Source organism: Anopheles darlingi, chromosome 2, assembly GCF_943734745.1.
Source record: "Anopheles darlingi chromosome 2, idAnoDarlMG_H_01, whole genome shotgun sequence".
Classification (NCBI taxonomy): Eukaryota; Metazoa; Arthropoda; class Insecta; order Diptera; family Culicidae; genus Anopheles; species Anopheles darlingi.
This window is the reverse complement of record NC_064874.1, coordinates 60262193-60281056: the sequence shown is the minus strand read 5'-3', so window position 1 is coordinate 60281056 and position 18864 is coordinate 60262193. Positions and strand designations below refer to the sequence as shown.

Sequence of the window (18864 nt, the reverse complement as noted above, 5' to 3'; positions counted from 1 at the left end):
GAATTCGAAAGCTTAATAAGGAATAAATTAAACATACGGCTCGCCCGTCATTATATATGTTAAAAAAGGAATAATTTTCTTATTTAATTAAGATGTGGAATATTTAAAATTCCTGTTCTCTGTTCTGTTTACGCTGAAACGGTGCTTGCAAACCTAGCTTCATGCCAATACTCAACCCCGTGTGTAGACGTAGCTAGTGATCGTCTGCCAACGATCATTAGCACAGCTTTCAACAGGGAACGATCCATGTGCTTCACTAATCGCTAAAGTCTTGCCGCTAAACCAAACAATCTATCGGTGACTCATCGTAGGCGGTACAATTCGCATACGATCAAGGCTACGGGATCGAGTTGATGATCTTTAATTTGAAGCAACCAACCGCTAGTAAAACGCGCGTGAACGAAGGTGAAGTCCTACGCCTCTTTCGGTACTAGCTACTGCGGAGAGGGATTGATGATCGAGAGTCAATTTCACGTGCCGCACACGCATTTGGGAAAGGGAGCTGGCCCTCGTAGCTGGTATGAGACTGTTTTAAACTATTTTAAGAACAATCCACTTAAATCCACTCTCCATCTCACCTCCCACGAGCGGGGGTGTGTTCCAGGTTGGGCGCATCCATCGAACCAAATTCTATGAAGTGGCGGGCGGGATTTTATATGCTGTGGGTTGCTAGAGCCGCCGGTAGCATTAGAGCAAAGAGTGTGCCCAATGATGCTTTTGAACTATGTTTGACCGACCGAACCACTGGCACAAACAGCAACATAGAATCTTTTCCAATGAACATCCAACGATTGTCACGCGAGCACATGATGATGATGGTCGCGATCAACACCTACGTTTTCGGGCGCGGCCGTCAGCTACTAGGCCAGCATTGAGCGACACGTTCTGATGGGGATTTATGGTGCAGCTGCAGCCGGGAGAAAAGAGAGCGTTGCGATGATGGTTGGTGTGCCTTCATGGTTCCGGCACTCCTTAGGGACGGCGAGCGTGTACGAGCGCTATACTGCTACGACTGCTCGTACAAAAATAGTTCAGAACACGCTCTCGACCGGTTACCGCGGAGCTGCCAAAGTGTCTATAGAGATTGTGGCGTCGCTCGGGAGGGATTCCTATTTGTTGAATGTTTTCCCTGTTCTGGCACTTTTGGGACATCCTTCCTGACCATTCAGTGAACAGAGTAGATACGGTATGGGATTCATTTGCACTTCTAGCCCGGTGCTGGCTGAGTTACTTTTCGGTTTACCTTAAACGACGAAAGCGAAGGAGAAATAGTGAACCGCGACCGTGATGCACTTCAAGCTACATTTCGTGGATGCTCCGGATGAGCTGGGATACTACCGGTGTGCGCTTAGTCTGTGCGTGGATCTCGCGACGGGTGGATCTCAACCGTGTGTTGAATGTTTAGTGCGTTTACGGAAAGGGGTTTCTTGTGGAAATGGTTCTATGGTCACATGATTTGATCGTTCTGTTTGTGATTAGTGTTAAAGAACTTTATTAGTTAGTGATAGTAGATATTCGTTATATATTAAACTACTGGAAACCATCATGACCGTGTTTCAGTTGGGCAAGGAAATCGGCACCAGTGCGAGTGAATCGTTGAGTTCGTTCTCCCTCGGACTAGACGACGGTTGTGCGCTGCAGGGATTGCTGGAAGATTTGAAGAAAGAGATCGATACCAAGGAGCGGGTGTTGTGTGATCGGAAAGCCGAGCTGGAGCGGTCACAAGAGCAGCTAGCCAGCACTGAAAGACAGTTGAAGTATTTGCGGGCGAAGCAGACGACTTTCGATAGTCAAAGGGAGGCCCTTGAGACCAAGGTAAGTAGCGCAAGGTTTAAACGAACTCCAAGAGCGACTTCTTTTTACCACTTTTTTACTATTTGATGTTCAACTTCAACACAGATCTTCGATCTCGAGCAAATGGTAGACGATCAGGGTCGGATCATTATGATGTTGAAATCGGAAAACACCAAGCTGCAGCAACAGGCGGAAGATCTCAAGGAAACGGTAAGCGGCGTGTAATTTACGATGACGGAGAACAAGAATTACGATCGAATTTGGCTTAATTTATCCTTGCTTCGTCTTTTTCGATCCCATTCACCAACGTCATCGCCCCACAGCTGCACCAGTATCGGGATAATTTGCAGAAAACCAGCGAGGAGAAGGTCGCCATCGAGGATGAGGTGCGTACCGCAGCGACGGGTTCTTATTCATTTAAATCGTTTGTCGTACGTTTCATATTCGCGATGTCGTGTGTGTGCGTCTCGGTGGTCCGCTTTTTGGCGCATCGCCGAAGAGTGAGATGCTGCGCCAGACGCGCCCGTCCGTCGGTCCGCGGCGTGTGTCTCGTGAGACACACGGGTTTGATTTGCGCAGCGGATTTGTTTGAAGCGACAGTGTATTCGTCAGCGATGTTTGTTGGGGCTTTGGAGGGGGGATGGGATGAGATAGTTATTATAGCGACAGCCGGCAGCAAGGGAATGGCTATTTACTTTCTCAACCTACCGTTTACTTGGCTTATTGGTGTTTCTGGTGATGTTTGTTTTTCTATTTGAGAGTGATACCTTTTCAAAATTTCTTCTCCAATTTAGTGAATTCAAGTGATTTTGAAACTATATTTTGGAATTGGTTACGGTTGCGTCCCATTTTGGTCGCGATTTTAATGAGATTTGAGCTCCAGATTCACTCACCGAGTTGTAATTTTGAAATTCATGCTTTTTATATCTGTGCAGCAAAAGTGATTAGAACAAATCACCAGATCATCCGATTTCTGTGCTCATCCACTAATCAATACGATAAATTAAATCTTATGATTAATTGGTTTCAATCACCCATTCAAATAATCACACTCGGGCATTATTTAATGTTCATTGATAAGCTATGATTTAGTTAACGGATCTTATAGATGAATCGTCGTTACATTATTTTTTTCTACTCTTATTATTTTTACCCAAAATAACAGTGCAAAAACCAGCTCGTCACGATCTCCAATCTGCGCGTTGCTCTGGAAGAAACGAAACGCAACGGCAGCTCATCCGTGAGTTTATTTTCCGGTCTACGGTACAGTCAACCGCCGGTTCGGAACCCTACTGTGGCGCTGAACGGTCAGGGCGGTAGTGCCAGCGACTGTGTTAGCGATAGTGTTTCTTCTCAACAACAGAATGATCAACAACAGCGGCTACAGGAAACTCTACCGACTGCCATTACCTCTACTAACACTGGCATGACCACTACTATCTCCCTTTCTTCACCTCCTTCCACCCCGGTCTCAACCGTGGGAGCCAGTAACACTAGTACTAACACCAACGGTACGGACTACTGGTCCGCCATTGGCCGTGCACTGTTCAGTGGGTTTGATTCGTAAGTCCCCGCCGTTTTCCGAATGTGCCAAAAGCCGTACCGTTGGCGGTTTAACTAATCGATCTACCTGCCATTTTTGCCTTGCCTTGTCCCAAAAGAATGCTGTATATTGCGAAGCAATGCAATATTGGTTAGCAGTCTACGAGATGCTGCTAACCAGATTATACTTGTGACCAGTTTATCTATGTTTAAGCATCATGTTGTAATCAAGATCCAGACGTCGCGTTATTCGTTAAATATTTCTTTATTCGGCAATAATAAATTATTATTATTATGTTCGATGTTATGTTACTGAAGTGTGGTTTCGTGTGGATGTTTTTTTCTCTCTCTCTTTAATCTAACCATAATTTACCTCCCGAAGCACGCCTCTCCTCCGCCTTGGTATGTGCATGACCCAGGTTTAACGAAGGACAGTTTTAATATCGTGGCCGTTTATTCAAATACCCACGTAGGTCAATACGTTGCACGAGGTCGTGGAGAACTTACAGCTCGAGGCGCTTCTACTTAGTGAGCAGCTGAATGATGCGTTCAAGGAGGTACGTAGTGGAGTGATAGCGTTATCTCAAACATGGACGGTAGGAATGGAACGCCTAAAGCCTCTTGCTTTTCTTCGTTATTTTTAAACCAGAACATTGCCAAGGATAACGAGCTAGACCGATACCGGGACTCCAATCTGCAGCTTCGATGCCAGCTGGCCGAGATGAGCCGCGAACTGGGGGAACTGCGGGAGCTGAGCGACACCATTAACATGCGCCAAGAGGTTAGTGAAATGGCGGAGTAGTTATGGTTTTTACGAATTGAACGAATTGTGTCACCGTGTTTGATTTGCTCATCACATTTTACGATCATCAATTGGTGTAGCGCATAGCGTCGCAATATCAATTCACCATCCTTTCGCGAAGGATGAAAGGAGGACGCCACCACACGCCATTAATCATGGCGTTGTCGATTGTGTCAACGCGTCAGGTTTGGTACGGTAGCTTACCGCAAATGGCGTTATAGCTACTGCGGTATCAGCGTGGTTAGTGCCGAGGTTTTGTTGGGGGTTTGATTGAGAAATCCATGTCAGTTGGAGCAGTTAGGCAAGCAAACAGTTCCAGTTCTTCCTTCTTGTTCGATTGGTTAGTGCTGGATGCGACACAAGCATTCCGATACGGACTGTGCCTTGAACCGTGCCGCCGTGTGCGTGTAAGCTGGTAAAGGGGGTACTGGTGTTGCAAGTTTATCGCTTGTTGCGTCGCGTAGCGTGAACCACTCCGGAACGCTCAATTCACACCGGAACTCCGGAGAAGGTGTTCAAGCGAGTGATGAAGTAACTTTCTCCTTCCGCGTGAATTGTTGTGTCCCTAAACAACGGGAGTGAAGGAGACCGACATGGTGCTCTGCAGAACAACTTCTTGCCGATGTTCCCGCAGCACGTTTCATGTCAAAGGATAATCAGATATTAATCGTAGCTCGCTTTTGCACTAGCGCACCAAGGAGAGAGGTGAGAGGGTGAGAATTGGACTTCCTATTTAGCGTTCGCGTGCAGGGCAGTGCCAAGCAATAGTCGAACGGGCGCCCTTCGTGGGAATATGGAGGGCCGGTGTTGGAGTTTCAATCTTCCCTCCAGTCTGTGCCATTGGATGGCAACGCTTTGCTCGCGCCTTCAGAATTGAAGGTGGTAAATGAATTATAATTTCTTTGCCAACCGACACACGCACACTTTCCATGAGGCAGGCTCCATATTCCTCGGAAACGAGTGTATCCGTGGAGTTCAATTCGGGTGTGGATTCTTCGTCTACGTTACTGTGAAGTGAACAGTCGAAAATGTTTATAAACTCTGTTACGTTAATGAAACTTTACAATCTGGGATTAGACAGCACTATCTCCAGCTTCGCTCCAGCTGCACCGTAGGAATGCCTTCCTACCCTCAGCCCACAGACATCAAGTGGATGGATTGAAATGGAAAAACTTTTCCTTTAATAATTTGTTACCAAGAAGTTTGCACGATTTTGTCCCTCCAAGGGACCCACACCGGGGACCCTGGAAGGGAAAAGCAAGCCAGCGCCACGTGGGTTGCTGTGGTGCACACGTGACCGACTACCGATCGGCGTCGTGTGCACATTGGTTTTGGCATTGGTTTTGAGGTCAAACGCTGCACGCAGCGGTCCACCGGAATGCGGTTGCAGGAGGAGTGCAATGTCCTCGACCACTGAGGGAGCTGCTGCACTACCACCGGAGAGCATGTCTGTTGGGGATGGGGCCAGTGGTTGCCGGCGTGATTGGGATTAGATTTATCGGGGAATGCCTAGCATGGGGCTGGTGTTGCTGTCCTGTGTGTATCTCGTTGTTCGTGTCGGTGTTACGTTGACGAATCGCGTAGTGGTAGGTGGAGTACGAACGAACGAATGGACGAAGCACTACAAAGAACGTGGTTCTTCGGCCTCGTGGATGGCAGAGACTCGTATTAAACTAGTAGCGAAGAGTCAGTCGTTCGAAAGCCCCAACAACTTTGTTGACGAAGGCGAGCACAACGGATCGGAAATAGTGGATGGAGCCTTAGTCCCTGTTTGACATCGGTGCATAGCAGTAGGTGGTTACAGCCTTCGTGGGACTCTTTTATATCCCTTTACATAGTTCGAAAGTTCCTCTAGTTTTGACTACTTTTAGTAAGCATTCGGGTGCTCGGATTTGAATCGCTTCCCGCTAGTGAATACATAGTTACCCTGACGGTAATGCAAAGTTGTGATGATGGTCAGACAAGGGGCAGACAGGCAACAAGCCCATCGTAACGACTAGGTCTAGCTGTTTTGCGGAATCGTGGGAATTTGCTAAAAGGGACACAACCAATCAGCCAACAGATTGTAATCACATTCGGCGTGCGGTTCGTGCCATTCGTCCTTCCGTACCAATTCCAGTTTGTTTAATGTTGTGTTGTGTTAAATGTACGCGCTTCCCTGCCGATGACTGATAAGTGTAGAAGGCACCAACAGTAGCAGTATTGTGTCTATGTGTGCAGGCCAAAGGATTATCGCTTCTTGTTCCTCCAGGAGCAAGAGGAGCAAGAGGACTAGTGAGGTTTTCCGAAGTAAATTATCCCCGACCGTAAGGTCTACATTAACGACCAGGCCAGCTGTGGCCAGGTGTGGTGTGCCTGGAAATAGGAAATGGATTTCGCAGTCGTTTTCCTCTGTTTTTAGGTCATTTACACTTCGATTTGTTGTGTCGTATGGTGAAGGAGAAGGTGGGGGGTTGGCTTGGATCGTGGGGCACTGTGTTTGGCACTGTGCTGACTGTGAGGTGATGGCGTGGCCCCGCTGATCGATTTATTGTGTGGCATAAATGCGAAGGCAAATGGTTATTATATCCAGATTCATACGAGTGGGTTTGCTGCATTGTTTTAGCATCTAGATTAGTAGTTTTGTCTCATTAGCAACAATCAATGACCTTCAGCGTTAATTGCGGCGTAAACAGAGAAGATAATTTGCAACTGATGGCTGATTTCCCTGCTTTTAGCTAACCAAACAACGGAGCCGCTATTTTTCGCTGCTAAAAAATGATGTCCAACAGATGCAAGAGCAGCTGAACGGCGTCCGGAGTGAGATCGTTTCGAGGCAGCAAGATCTAGGCCAACTGAGCTTCTTCCGGGAAAAGTGTGCGGAAATGGTAACATAAGAATGTGTTTTAATGGAAGGTTCTAACCCAGAATGTATGAAACGATATCCTTTCTGTCTTTCGCTTGCTCCTTCGACAGGAGCGAATACACGAAGTGGAGCTATGTCAGCAACGCACCAAGCATTCCAACGAACTGAAGGAGCTCCGACGTGAGATAGAGCATCTGAGCAACCAATTGGCCAATTCGATGGACTCGGTAAAGAACGCTTTCGACAGCTTGCGTGCACATGCCTTAGGTGGCCGGTTTTCATGACTTATTATAACAAATTATAGAGTAAACAGCATGAGCAAACGGTCGAGGAGCTGGCGACGCTGCAAGCGACAATCGTGGAACTTGGAGAGCACAATAAGGTACTGGAAAAGACAATACAATCGTACCAGGATAGTATCGTCCAGCTGGAGCAACAGTTGGGCAGCTCCGAGCATCAGCTGTCCATCATGAAGCAGGAGTTGGACGAACTAAGGGCGCGCTGTACCGGACAGGAGAACAAAATTGGAAGTTTAAGAACGGAAAAGGATCGAGTGGCTACTGAGCTCAGCACGCACCGGAGAATGTGTAAATGTGGTTTCAACAATGGTACGAGTTCTCGTGAAAGGGTATGTTACCGTTTACCGGCGTTTACGGAATGTGCACATTGATTGATTTGCATTTGTTTCCTCTTCCGTACTGGGTAGGCTAAGACACCATTGTCGCACTCGCTTCAGAAGCAACTGGATCAGAAAACAAGGGAAGCTATTCGAGCACAGGAGGAACTAATGCAGCGCTGCGAGGATTGGAAGAAGCGAGAGACCGAATACGTGGAGCACCGTGTTTTAATTACAGAACAGACGACCAAATTGATAGAGCAGCTGAGCGAACTGAAGGGACGCAACAGCATACTGGAGCAGTCGATGTACGCAAAGAGTGAGCTGCTCGATCGGTTGCAACATAACTTGCGCGATGTAAATCGGAAGCTAGCCTCGAAGCAGGAGCAGCTAGCGGAGGTTGAGCGTAAACAAGCAAGGTAACAAGATCCTCTAATTAATTGCATTCAATTTGATTGTAAGTTTTACGCGATCCATTAAATTGTAGTGCAGTGGATTCACTCGAAAAAGCCCAAAAGGATGCGCTGATGTGTGAGAAACGGTGCATGGAGGAGCTGAGTAATGTGCGTCGGTGTTCGATGGATCAAAAGAATCAGCTACAGCAGTATGAAACGCAGATCGGTCGCTTGCGAGCGGAAGTGGACGATTTAAGGCAACGTTGTGAACAAGTTACCAATGAGGTTTGTGCAGTGCAGGGTGCCAATTTAAATTTTAGGCGGTTGCAAATGATTTTAATTTATTTTCCTTGCACCCTTTATATTAGCGCGATGAGCTAAGGACTGAGTTGCATGGTCTACGAGAACGGTTAGCCACGTTCGAGGGTAAGGAAAGTGCCCTTTGCGAGGTGGTAAAGTCGAATCAGGATGAGCTAGCAATCAAGTCGACGCGCTTATTGGTATGTCTAGTAATGTACTTGCCCACAAACCGTATTAAAGATTTTTATTTATTTGTTGTGCCAGGAATTGGAAGAGACGAACCGAAAGCTGAACTCTAGTTTGCAGCAAGTACAAAGCTTCAGTGAAGGTCTGAGCAAACAATATCATCATGCGCAGGCCGAGTTGGATCAGGTGCGAGAAGTTTCAGCCAAGTTGATGGAGTTCAAGCAACAAACGCTCAACACGAAGGATCTTACCCGCAAGAGCGTGGCCGAATGGAAGGAAAGAGAGGCTTACTACAACCAGGAGATACTGAGACTGAAGAAACGCACCGAAATGCTCGAGCAGGATCGAACGAAGCTGGTCAGCAAGCTGCATGGTTACTATCGTGACAACACACTGCTTAGTCGGAAAATGCAACAACAGCAGCAGCACCTACAGCAACATGTACCACCTTCCCGTCAGCATTCGCCTTACGACGACAATCGAAGGTGAATACCGTCCCACAGCGGAAGTGCATGCCAAGAGTGTTGAGACCGCTCAGCTGTTGCCGCTACCAGTTTGCTCTTAATAAAGGCTAACATTGTATTTTGTCGCGATTGACCCCTAATCGAACGCGCTGGATAGCGAACAAAATATTTTTTCGAGTATTTTTGTAAATAAGGGCTCACGTATCGCAGCATCGAGGCCGTTTTTTTTCAGAAAACAATAACTTTCATTCTCTTTTAGAGGTATAACCCTGACGCCACTTCACCAAACGTTTTATCCACCGGAAGCATACAAACTAGCGCGCTCCAGTAGTGATCCAAATTGCAACGAGGTATGATAAGGGTTTGTGGTCAATTATGATAAATGTTCTAGCCATTTTTTGTTCTGTTTTTTTCCGCTGCGATTATTAGTCGAACGAGTTGCTGCAGAAGGTGGAATTCACTAGCAGCCAGCTGCAGCAAATCAGGAAATTTTGGCACCAGGGTATCAAGGAGGCATTTCCGACTACAGAGCCATGACCAACGACGAGACGGTAGTACGGGTCCTATTCAGCATTTCTCAATCTTTTGATGATGATAGATAAAATACGAGTTATGCGTTGTAAGTATTGTTCGATAATTGTGTCAATGCTATTCCAGTTTTTGTATATGAATAAAGAACAATTCGATGGATTGCAAATGTGCACTTTTAATATATCACGAACCAGCAGAAGTACATTTTGAATTACTAGCTAAGCGGCCCGGTTACAGGGCTACGCAGCATGACTCTTTTCTCGTTTATTGTATATGAGTTTTTATCATAGTGAACAATGGAAATACTTTGAGGTACAGTGAAAAATGATGGTTTTTTTATTCTTTGATAAATAACGGGCGGAGCCTTATTTATTCGAGTAAAAGGATAAATGAAAACGGTATGTTTAAATTAATAGGACGGGTATTTTCTTCAGTCAGGGTAACACGCTGTTTATAAGTAACTCCTTAAAACTAAAGTTTTCGCGTCCGCTTAGGCGATCGGGTCGACCAGACGAACTCCTCCGCCGAAGCTTTGGAGAACAGTGTGAGGTCACTTGCTACTCTAAGGGCTTACTCACTAAAACCACCACGGTACGATTTCCTGGTGGCACCTTCCGATCCGTGACGAATCGAAGAAGGCAGGAATCGAGCTGTACCCCGGTTTGGGCGAATACTCTAGCCCTAACTCTAGGCCCTACACAAACGGTGACTACACTCCCCCGGTTGGGATGTTTTGCCTTGTGGTTTTCACCGCGGCAATCTTCCTGTCAAGCATGAACATAAGATACTGGCGTGGATTGTAGTCCTACGTACGTTGCCTTGCAGGAATCCAGGGCACCTCAATCCCCAACTTCCTGGCAGACGACGTTCTTGGCAGCAACACCGTCTGCGTCCTCCCGTTTAGGATCCAAGATCAACACCGTTATGTTAGGTCGCGAAGTTACTCGCGATAGGGCATCATAAAAGTGGCCGTGTGCAAACACCTTGGTTGGCAGGTACAGTCCAAGGTGATGGAGGGATTGACCTTGTGCCTTGTGAACCGTCATTGTCAACCTTGCGCATCCGTCCCTCTTTGGCAACATTTGACGAAAATCGCCACACAGCAGCACCAGCTTCCTGCCAAATGGACGATGTACGCCGACGATGTCCTGCATCGTACGGTCCACGGCTTCCAACGCAAACCGACTGCTCATGCATACGGAGTTCTCGTCTAGTATGAGCGGCAGCTTGAAGGTCGAATGCACTGTCTTCCCTCCGGTGAGAAGCAGCGCAGCAATGCCACTGGAGGCTGCGGCAAGGGCAACCTTGGATTGGCGTCGGGTGTAGGCCAGGATGGTTTCCACCAGGAACGACTTCCCCGTGCCGCCGGGTCCGTCGAGGAAGTAGAGCTGTTCCTCAGTTGCACGCTCGTCTGTCTGCTCCGAGCCAGCACTTTGATCGACCGCTTGTGTGAGCTGGTCATAAACAGCACGCTGGTCAGCATTCAACCACTGCACGTTATCCAGCATGCTGTCTAGAGCGTCAATGCCATAGGAGCGTTCTGCTCCCAGCATGGCGTTCGGATCTACCGCTCGATCGGACTGCAGGAACTCTTCTCATTGACATCATAACGTCATCAGACGCATCATAATCAGTCCTCAGAAGCATCGTGCGATGGCCCGTATGGCCGCAATGCCGCGTTACACGCCAGCGTTACGCGAGCTAAAATTTGTATATGGATTAGTTGCCGTGGCGTACGAATTATTAGTTGCCGTAAGTAACGAACGTGCAGCAAAATAACCAAATACCAGAGGCATAACACCATTTCTCATAGGTTAAACGATTAAAAATTCAACATAAAAACATATTGTGAAAGAACCAATCGGTCCCCATTTGCGTTCAGGAGATATTAATCAGACTCTAATCGTTGACGCAATGACACCCATTAACCTCGAGTGCGATGTTCTTGGAGCACCTGAATCTAAAATAAGATGGTTCAAAGATGGAGAGCCTTTTGCATACAATATGAGCAATCCAAGCACTTTAACTTCAATCACAATCGATTATGCGAATCCAATGCACTCTGGGCTATATCAATGCATTGCAGAAAATAAGAGAGGAAATATTTCGATAACCAGGGACGTTACCGTTCGAAGTAAGTGAACCGTCGTTGTAGTAAGTTAAAAGTTTGCAGCACTTCACATTTCATTTTAGATAGCACGTTGAACCTGCTGATATTATATGGCACCGTGACGCTTCTACTACTTCTGCTAACAGCTTTCGTGTTGACCTCGCTCTTCTTATACAAGAAGATGAAGCAGACTGTTGGTTTACAAAATTTAGGAGACAGCAATGTGGGATGCTTTAACCCAGACATAGCTCTCAATGAACAAACCGACCTTCTACCGTACAACCCGAAGTACGAATTCACAAAGGAGCGGCTAAAACTTCTCACTCAACTAGGGATAGGGGCCTTCGGTGTAGTAATGAAGGCTACCGCCACTGGTATTAAAGTACACGAAGAGACAACGACAGTTCTATGCTAATAATTCAATGAACCTGAAACCATTTTTATTGTTTTTACATTTTCATTACCTTTATAACTCGAACGCTAATGGTTATCACAACGAATTCAAGGTTTGAAGTACGTGAGCTTATCTTTTTCTACGGACAATATAAACCACGCTGCACCAAACCGACAACACGCGACCTTAGCCATTGGCATACCTCAAAAAATGAAGATGTAGACACAGAAGACCACGAATCCCACAATACATCTATTCAGAGTGAGTTTTTTTTTTTAATTTATCCAATTTCATTCGATTTAAGACGCTAATAATTGGAATCTTTCAGCTCAAGATCCTTTGTCAGTCGACTCAGTCGAACCTGTAGAACCATTTAGTCATCCTAGGGATGATCTAGAAGGTCCATTACGGTCGATAAATACAACAGATCTTATTTATTGGGCTGCACAAGTTGCAAGTGCAATGGAATATTTGGCATCGCGGAAAGTTATGCACGGTGATCTAGCAGCTCGTAACATTCTATTATGCGATGAAAATGTCGTAAAGATTTGGGATTTTGGGCTGGCCAGAGCTATATTTCGGCGAAACGTATACAAGAAAAAGGGCGAAGCCATACTACCATTCAAATGGCTGGCGGTGGAATGCATCGCAGATAATGTATTCAACACTCAATCAGATGTATGGGCGTACGGTATAGTATTGTGGGAGTTGTTTTCCCTGAAAAATGTTCCATATCCAGGTTTGGAAATCAATCTTGAATTGTACCAAATGCTCAAAGAAAGTTATAGGATGCAAAAACCTGCATACGCCAATCGAAATATTTACGATATTATGCTGAATTGCTGGGCAGATGATCCATCTTCTCGACCAACATTTCAAGATCTAAGGTTCAGATTCAATGCTATGGTGCCCGAGGAGATGCTAGAAGTAAGTAACTTGATAGCATGATTGATGGTCAGTTATAACTTCTGTCGTGTTTGTAGCGCCTTTTGAGACTGAATGAGCTTTATATAGCAACAAATGCGGAAAATACAAAAACTAACGGATCGAGTTCGCTCCTTTTGGAGAAGATGAGTTCCTCAGCTCAAGACTACGCGAATGTTACAAAATCTCTTGACCTCTCATGTGAGCATCCTTACAGAATAAAAGTAATATGCCCATCACACATAATATTTTCTTATCTGTTACCAAAGCTTCTGACGCTGTTCAAATGAGACTAAACCAAGAACTAGAACCTAAAATGGATGCTGGTAATGGGACTACTGGCGACAATGGCGACGGTATGAATCAGTTGCGAATCAGTTTGGAGGATGGATGTAGGACTCACATATTAGAGGCACTAGACACGAACATGAACAAAGTAAGAGAAGTACGAAAAACCGGTGAGTCTATCGAAAATACATTATCGGGAAGCAGTAGGGTGCAGAACAATAGCAAAGAAGTATTGGTCACCAGTAGTCAAAATGCTATTAACAATCCATGCTATATCGAAATGAAACAGTTCAAACTTCAAACAAGCTGAGCTACCCCAGTATGATGCAGATTCAAAAGAAAAAAAATATTTATAAGTTTAGTACGGTACGCATATGCTAACATTTTGGTTCGGTTGGTTCATTCTCCGGTTCTTAGACCTACTTGTTTCATGTACATAAAATTAAAGGATCTCTTAATAAAGGTCTTAAGAAATTATAATAATAATAAAGGTCTTAAGAAAAGTCACCTGGAAATTGATTATGAGTAACCTTATGAACATTCAAGCGAAATCGTGTTTTATCCTGAATTTTGGGTATGGACACCGTGTCAGGTATTTAAAATTTAAAGTTCCTATACCTGAGTTTGGAAGCAGTTGACATTCTGCTCGAATACTTCCAATATTTCTCTTTCTAAACCTCTCTTTCTAAAACTGCGCCAAACAGAGATAGCCTAAGCGAACCGGCACGGCGGAGTAGGCGAGAAAGCACGCAAACAAAACTGTTCGATCGATCATATGGGCCCCATATTTTGCGTAAGTACGAAAGAGACAAAACACCGCATCTTCTCTCTTTCTACCGTTGAACTTGAAAAACCACTCGATTCAGATTAGCCAACAAATTTGTCATTTAAGACTGCTCGAGTCGAGTGCTGGCCGAAGTTTGCCCAAAAAATTCGAGCACAAACCGAACAAAACCCGAAGCCGGAAAATGGAAAACCTTAAATCCGCTGTTTGTTTTACCGAAAAAACAAAAAATTTAAGCCAAAAAATAACTTATTCGAAGTATTTTCCCTCGCCAGCTATACATTTTTGCTAGCTTTCGGGCAATTTGCCATGTCAAAAGATTTCGTCATTTTGTGAGGCCATTTCACGCTTTTTGTCACTCAAGTCAAATTGCCGTCTTTACACTAATCTCGGCATGAAGTTTCCGATAGTATACTGTGACCATCTGTTTTATGGCCCTCTACAAGCATTTTATGAGATTCGGAAGCCGAATTTTTCAAATTGAAGCAAAACAGTAGAGAATCCCGCATATGCTCTTTTTCTGACTCAAAAGTAGACATGATTATGCAAGGAAAAACGTAGGTTTTTGCATGGAACCACTTATGATCTGCACTGATTTACGTAAACAGGTGTCGAGCCTATGCGAAAAACAATATTATATGTTGATAACAGTTCAACTTGCACGATAAACTCATCTATAAGCAAACAGCGGATTTAAAGTTATACACCTGGTATGGCGGTCGCTCGAGGAATCGTTGCATTCGTTCAGTTTACCTTTTTCTCCATTCAAAATTCATTCGTCGACCGAGCAAGACGTGCGTGCGTGTCTCCGTTGGTTTGGTTGTTTCCAACGAGATTTATCGTTTAGCCCGAGTCGTGTGAACCCGAGTAAATTAATATGGAAAATTGAAAAGGGAAAAGTTACACTTTAGCGCCTCTAAAGGTACGTGTGTTGCTTTAGGAAAACTGGGATAATGAGTGCAAAAACAAACAACAAGAGCATGCTACTAACTGCAAAATATATAGAAGTGAAAAACGTGATCGGAATGGTTCTCGGGTGACAGTGTGTTCACAATTATGCCGAAGTGTTGTAGTGATCGATTGCTTAGTGGCAGCAAATTTCGAATCTATTAGTGAATTCCGGATTCCGGAAAGTAAAATTTACTTTCAACAAACCCGTTCGAGTGCCAACAGATGGAAATCTTGCGCTTCTTACGAGTGTTTCCGTTCCTCCGAATAGTTTATCGATCGATGTGGCTTGGGTGTAAACCATAGCACTAATATTGATTGCTTGGAGAAAACACAGTGGTCGTTTCAGTGGATGCTGCCTAGCCCTTCCGCGGGTGTTCAATTCAATTCCGTTCCCTCCGACCGGCAAGGTCGGCCTTGTTTGCGGTGACATTATTATCGTCACCGGGGCGTTATCAATTCCGGTCCAAGGTGTACATGGTAATTTCCAAAGTCCGCCGTTGTTCGCGACGCTGGTAAGCCGAACCTGTGTGTTTCCTCGGGCTCGATGCCGGTTGGTGAAGAAGGGGACCCCAGGACAACCAGGACGGAGCGTTCTTTTTTTTTTCGGTGTTCACTGCTCGTGATGGATGCTGTACTGGACGCTATGCATTCTTGGCAGCATGCTTCCGCGGGATAGATGCTGCCCGAGAGGAGAAGCTGTTTTATCGATCCGCAGTCGCAGTATGGAGAAGCTGACAGCGATACACTGCATCGTTGCCGATGGACATATCGTGCTTGATGGCCACTGAGCACTACTCGCCTCTGCGTCTTTATAGTGCATCGCCCAGGATTTTGTCCTCATTTAATTTGTGTTCCATCGTTTGTTTAATCATCTAACCGAATCTAACCCCAATTAATTGTTGTTCCCCAAAAGCAGTATTTCTCTCTGCGAAAGGCCAATCGCAACTGTCGTCGGTGTGTACTGGTTGCAAAGGAGTACTAATATTATCCTGTGACAGTGATAGTTTATGGTGTAAGCTGATTGATAGCAAGAGTGGAAGTGATAGTATTCAGCGACGATCCCATTTCGTCAGTGTGTGTGTTTGTGTGTGTGTTGTGTGCCTGGCTTCAGCAAATCTCGCTCTCCGTATCTTCTCGATCCGGCGAGGTTCGTTGACGCACAGCGTAAATATATGAAGTAAACCCCCGGTTGGTGGTGCATTATCCCGCGTAGCGTGTGTCTCATCATGGCGCTTGGTCGCTTTTAGTGCAACCGTGTCGCACCAAGGTACGCACACGCACTTACGCTCTTATCAGGATTATCATCATCATCGTAGTCGTCGTCGTCGTCGTCGTTGCTTCATGGTCGTTTGGCGTGTTGTCGCTGTGCGCTGACCTGCCTTGATACGCATCTCGAGTCTATCTCATCTGCAACCGTGGACCTCGGCGCGATCGGTTTGTAAGGATACGTGGAAATTGTGGAAGCCTGCCTTCAAATTCGACGATCAGTTCGACTACGTTTTTTGACGGTGTGACTTGTGGATCGATCGCAGTAAAATCGAGTGTTCTTGTGCGCGATTTCGTGTGCGTGTGTGTGCGTGTAAGTGTGTGTGTTTGTGTAAATTAGATCGATAAATAGATTTGCGTGGGTGATGTAATCGAAAATCATGATGATCAGCGATGATCACCGAATGGCAGGATACCACCGTGGTGTCCTTTCGTCGTGCACAACAACACAACGCTCGAGGAGAGTGTCTTGGTTTTGAGCGACCCTCTTCATCTTGTCCTTTCAACCCATCTTCACCCTCGTTGTGGCAAACAATCCGAATTGTGGGACGAGTCTAGGACCGGAGGACCTTTTCATATTGCGCCTCTGCGCCGTGGACAACGGTTCCAAGTAATCCGGCCATCCGGTGATCCGGCGATGGCTTCGGAAACCGAAACACCCGTCGCTGCCAGTCCACCGGCCCCGGCAGACGGCGTGGGTCAGGCTGGGCTGCTGTGCGCAATGGCGACAAAGATGCGGTTTGCCGGTGGTCAAAAACTGACCGAAGATGGCAGCGGTGATGGTGATAGCAGTGATTGTGAGAGTGGCGTCGGTGGTGTCGTCATCGTCGGTGCTGGAAAGCGGATCGCGGCGTCGACGACAGTACGACGGACGACGGAGCTGGTCCCTTCCGGGGGCCATGCCGGCGGTGACAGTGATGACCAGTGCAGTGAAGATGCCCCCGCCAGTGTCAAGTACGCAAAGTACAATGCGGGCGGTGGGAAGGAAATGGTGGCCAGTGTGAATGGGGCCGCCGGTGTGGTGGTCAGCCGGAAGGCGGCCGTAGTGAATTGTTCGGTTTCGCTGGAAGAAATCCTCCAGACGTTCAATGCACCGATCTCGGAGGATCAGGCATGGGCGCTGATATACCAGGCGGCACGGATGTTCCACGCGCGGCTACAGGAGGCTGGCTGCAGTTTGCGCGACCTACGCCTTCCGCTGCACCCCAAGCAGCTGCACATACAGAAGGATGGTAGTTGCTTCGTGACGGCGAAAGCAGGTAAGTTGTGTGCTAGTTGTGCTTAAGCAATTCCCTGGCAAGTCCATTCTTGCTTTGTGTTTTTGGGTTTTTTTTCGGGGTAGTTAAGTGTAAATTTACATTTCTTTGAAGGTAGATCAGGTGCATGAGTCACATGGAAAACTCCCAAAACCCTTTTTTGGTTTTTGCAAGTCAAGTTCCATGGTTTCTCCCAAATCGATCGTTTCTGTTTAAACAATTTCCATTCCTTTGATGATCATAAATTCTACTTCATTCAAAGATATTTTCGAGAACAGCTTTCGATGGTATGTTCGCTTCGTTTCGATACGTTCATATTATAGTGTATTGCTGTTAAAAGATATTTGAGAATCGTTGAAAAAGTAAAAAAATCGATATTGAAAATAGCTCCTTTGTTGGTAGCATCGTGGCTTTGTGCAGTGAAGGAACATAATTCCATCAAGTGCATCGCCATGATAATGCACCTAGTGTGATCCTCCTTTGCAGTTCTAGACGGCACGTTCAGGCGATACGCGGCGATCTCGTTCAGGTGCACTCAGAATGCGCTTGAAAAAAGTACCTTACTATAGTAGGCGTTACCTGCTGCAATGCATCTTCAATATGCTCCAGCAAAGGAGTCTATTACAGTGAAGAAGGGGATACACGATACAACAACAATGTTTCCACAAACAAACAGGAAATGTAAATTCAATTGCCCAGCTGTACGCGCTTTGTGATGTCAGTCCACCAGCGCAGGCTTCACGTTAACATTCTTCGGGTGGAGTGGAAGGGATGATCCACCCTTACAGTGAGCCACAGCCACTTATTATCGTCACTGTGGCCTGGTGGTATCGGTTTACACAATACACGTGCATTAGTCCGTTGCCATAGTCTGTCCAGTGCTCCTCAGTGCGGCATCGGTACTTGTAACTTGCTGGCTGATAGAGATGCAGCTTTGCTGGAATCGTCGTTTAATCAACTGAAGCGCTGGTGACACCATCAGCAAGTTCTTTTCAGTTTCCGGGTTTTTGGTGGTGCTTTCTGGAACATCCTCAAGTGTCAAGCGTCAACGCGCATGATCCCTAACGCCCCTTATCAGCAACTGAAGAGCAGCACTGGTCAGCTGATCGGGATTCCAACGCTGTCAAGTGCAAAACGATGATCACGAGGTGCTGGCCTGGCCTATCGAGGATGAGCTAATCGATCACTTCCCCAACCCGTGGCCGAGGTGCCACAAATAGCTATTGTTGGCAAGTGATGCCATAATCCCACCGGGACATCGATACACCCCACAAAATCACAAATGTATGAAGAGAACGTCTTTCGGATCTTTAGAATGACCAAAAACGTTCGCTTTGCAGCGCCATAACATCTGGCCGGCCGTGGACGAATTGCGCCTCAAAAATAGCGCCTCGGAGAAGACGTATCTCCTACTCC

General features: G+C 46.1%; 2 protein-coding genes across 5 annotated transcripts in view; both read left to right on the top strand.

The window, feature by feature from the left end:
• Positions 1 to 9887, top strand: part of LOC125959802 (ERC protein 2-like) — a 14498-nt gene extending 4611 nt beyond the window's left edge. The window contains exons 3-17 of one of the 2 annotated variants that reach the window (XM_049692746.1): positions 1561 to 1815; positions 1900 to 2004; positions 2118 to 2180; positions 2960 to 3034; positions 3810 to 3893; positions 3986 to 4117; positions 6856 to 7005; positions 7094 to 7210; positions 7288 to 7611; positions 7690 to 8018; positions 8087 to 8279; positions 8363 to 8494; positions 8559 to 8965; positions 9204 to 9294; positions 9374 to 9887. In XM_049692746.1, coding sequence (XP_049548703.1) covers positions 1561 to 1815; positions 1900 to 2004; positions 2118 to 2180; positions 2960 to 3034; positions 3810 to 3893; positions 3986 to 4117; positions 6856 to 7005; positions 7094 to 7210; positions 7288 to 7611; positions 7690 to 8018; positions 8087 to 8279; positions 8363 to 8494; positions 8559 to 8965; positions 9204 to 9294; positions 9374 to 9481 — 2565 coding nt within the window. In that variant the 3' untranslated portion in view covers positions 9482 to 9887. The remainder of the gene's footprint in view (positions 1 to 1560; positions 1816 to 1899; positions 2005 to 2117; positions 2181 to 2959; positions 3035 to 3809; positions 3894 to 3985; positions 4118 to 6855; positions 7006 to 7093; positions 7211 to 7287; positions 7612 to 7689; positions 8019 to 8086; positions 8280 to 8362; positions 8495 to 8558; positions 8966 to 9203; positions 9295 to 9373) is intronic. The other variant, XM_049692745.1, reaches the window with a different exon arrangement.
• Positions 9888 to 14758: 4871 nt separating this feature from the next.
• LOC125959804 (protein spire) overlaps positions 14759 to 18864 on the top strand; it is a 134301-nt gene continuing 130195 nt past the window's right edge. For 2 of the 3 annotated variants that reach the window (XM_049692752.1, XM_049692750.1), the window contains exons 1-2: positions 14770 to 14897; positions 15840 to 17451. In XM_049692752.1, the coding sequence (XP_049548709.1) occupies positions 16830 to 17451 (622 nt within the window). In that variant the 5' untranslated portion in view covers positions 14770 to 14897; positions 15840 to 16829. Of the gene's footprint in view, positions 14898 to 15839; positions 17452 to 18864 lie in introns of all 3 variants that reach the window. The other variant, XM_049692751.1, reaches the window with a different exon arrangement.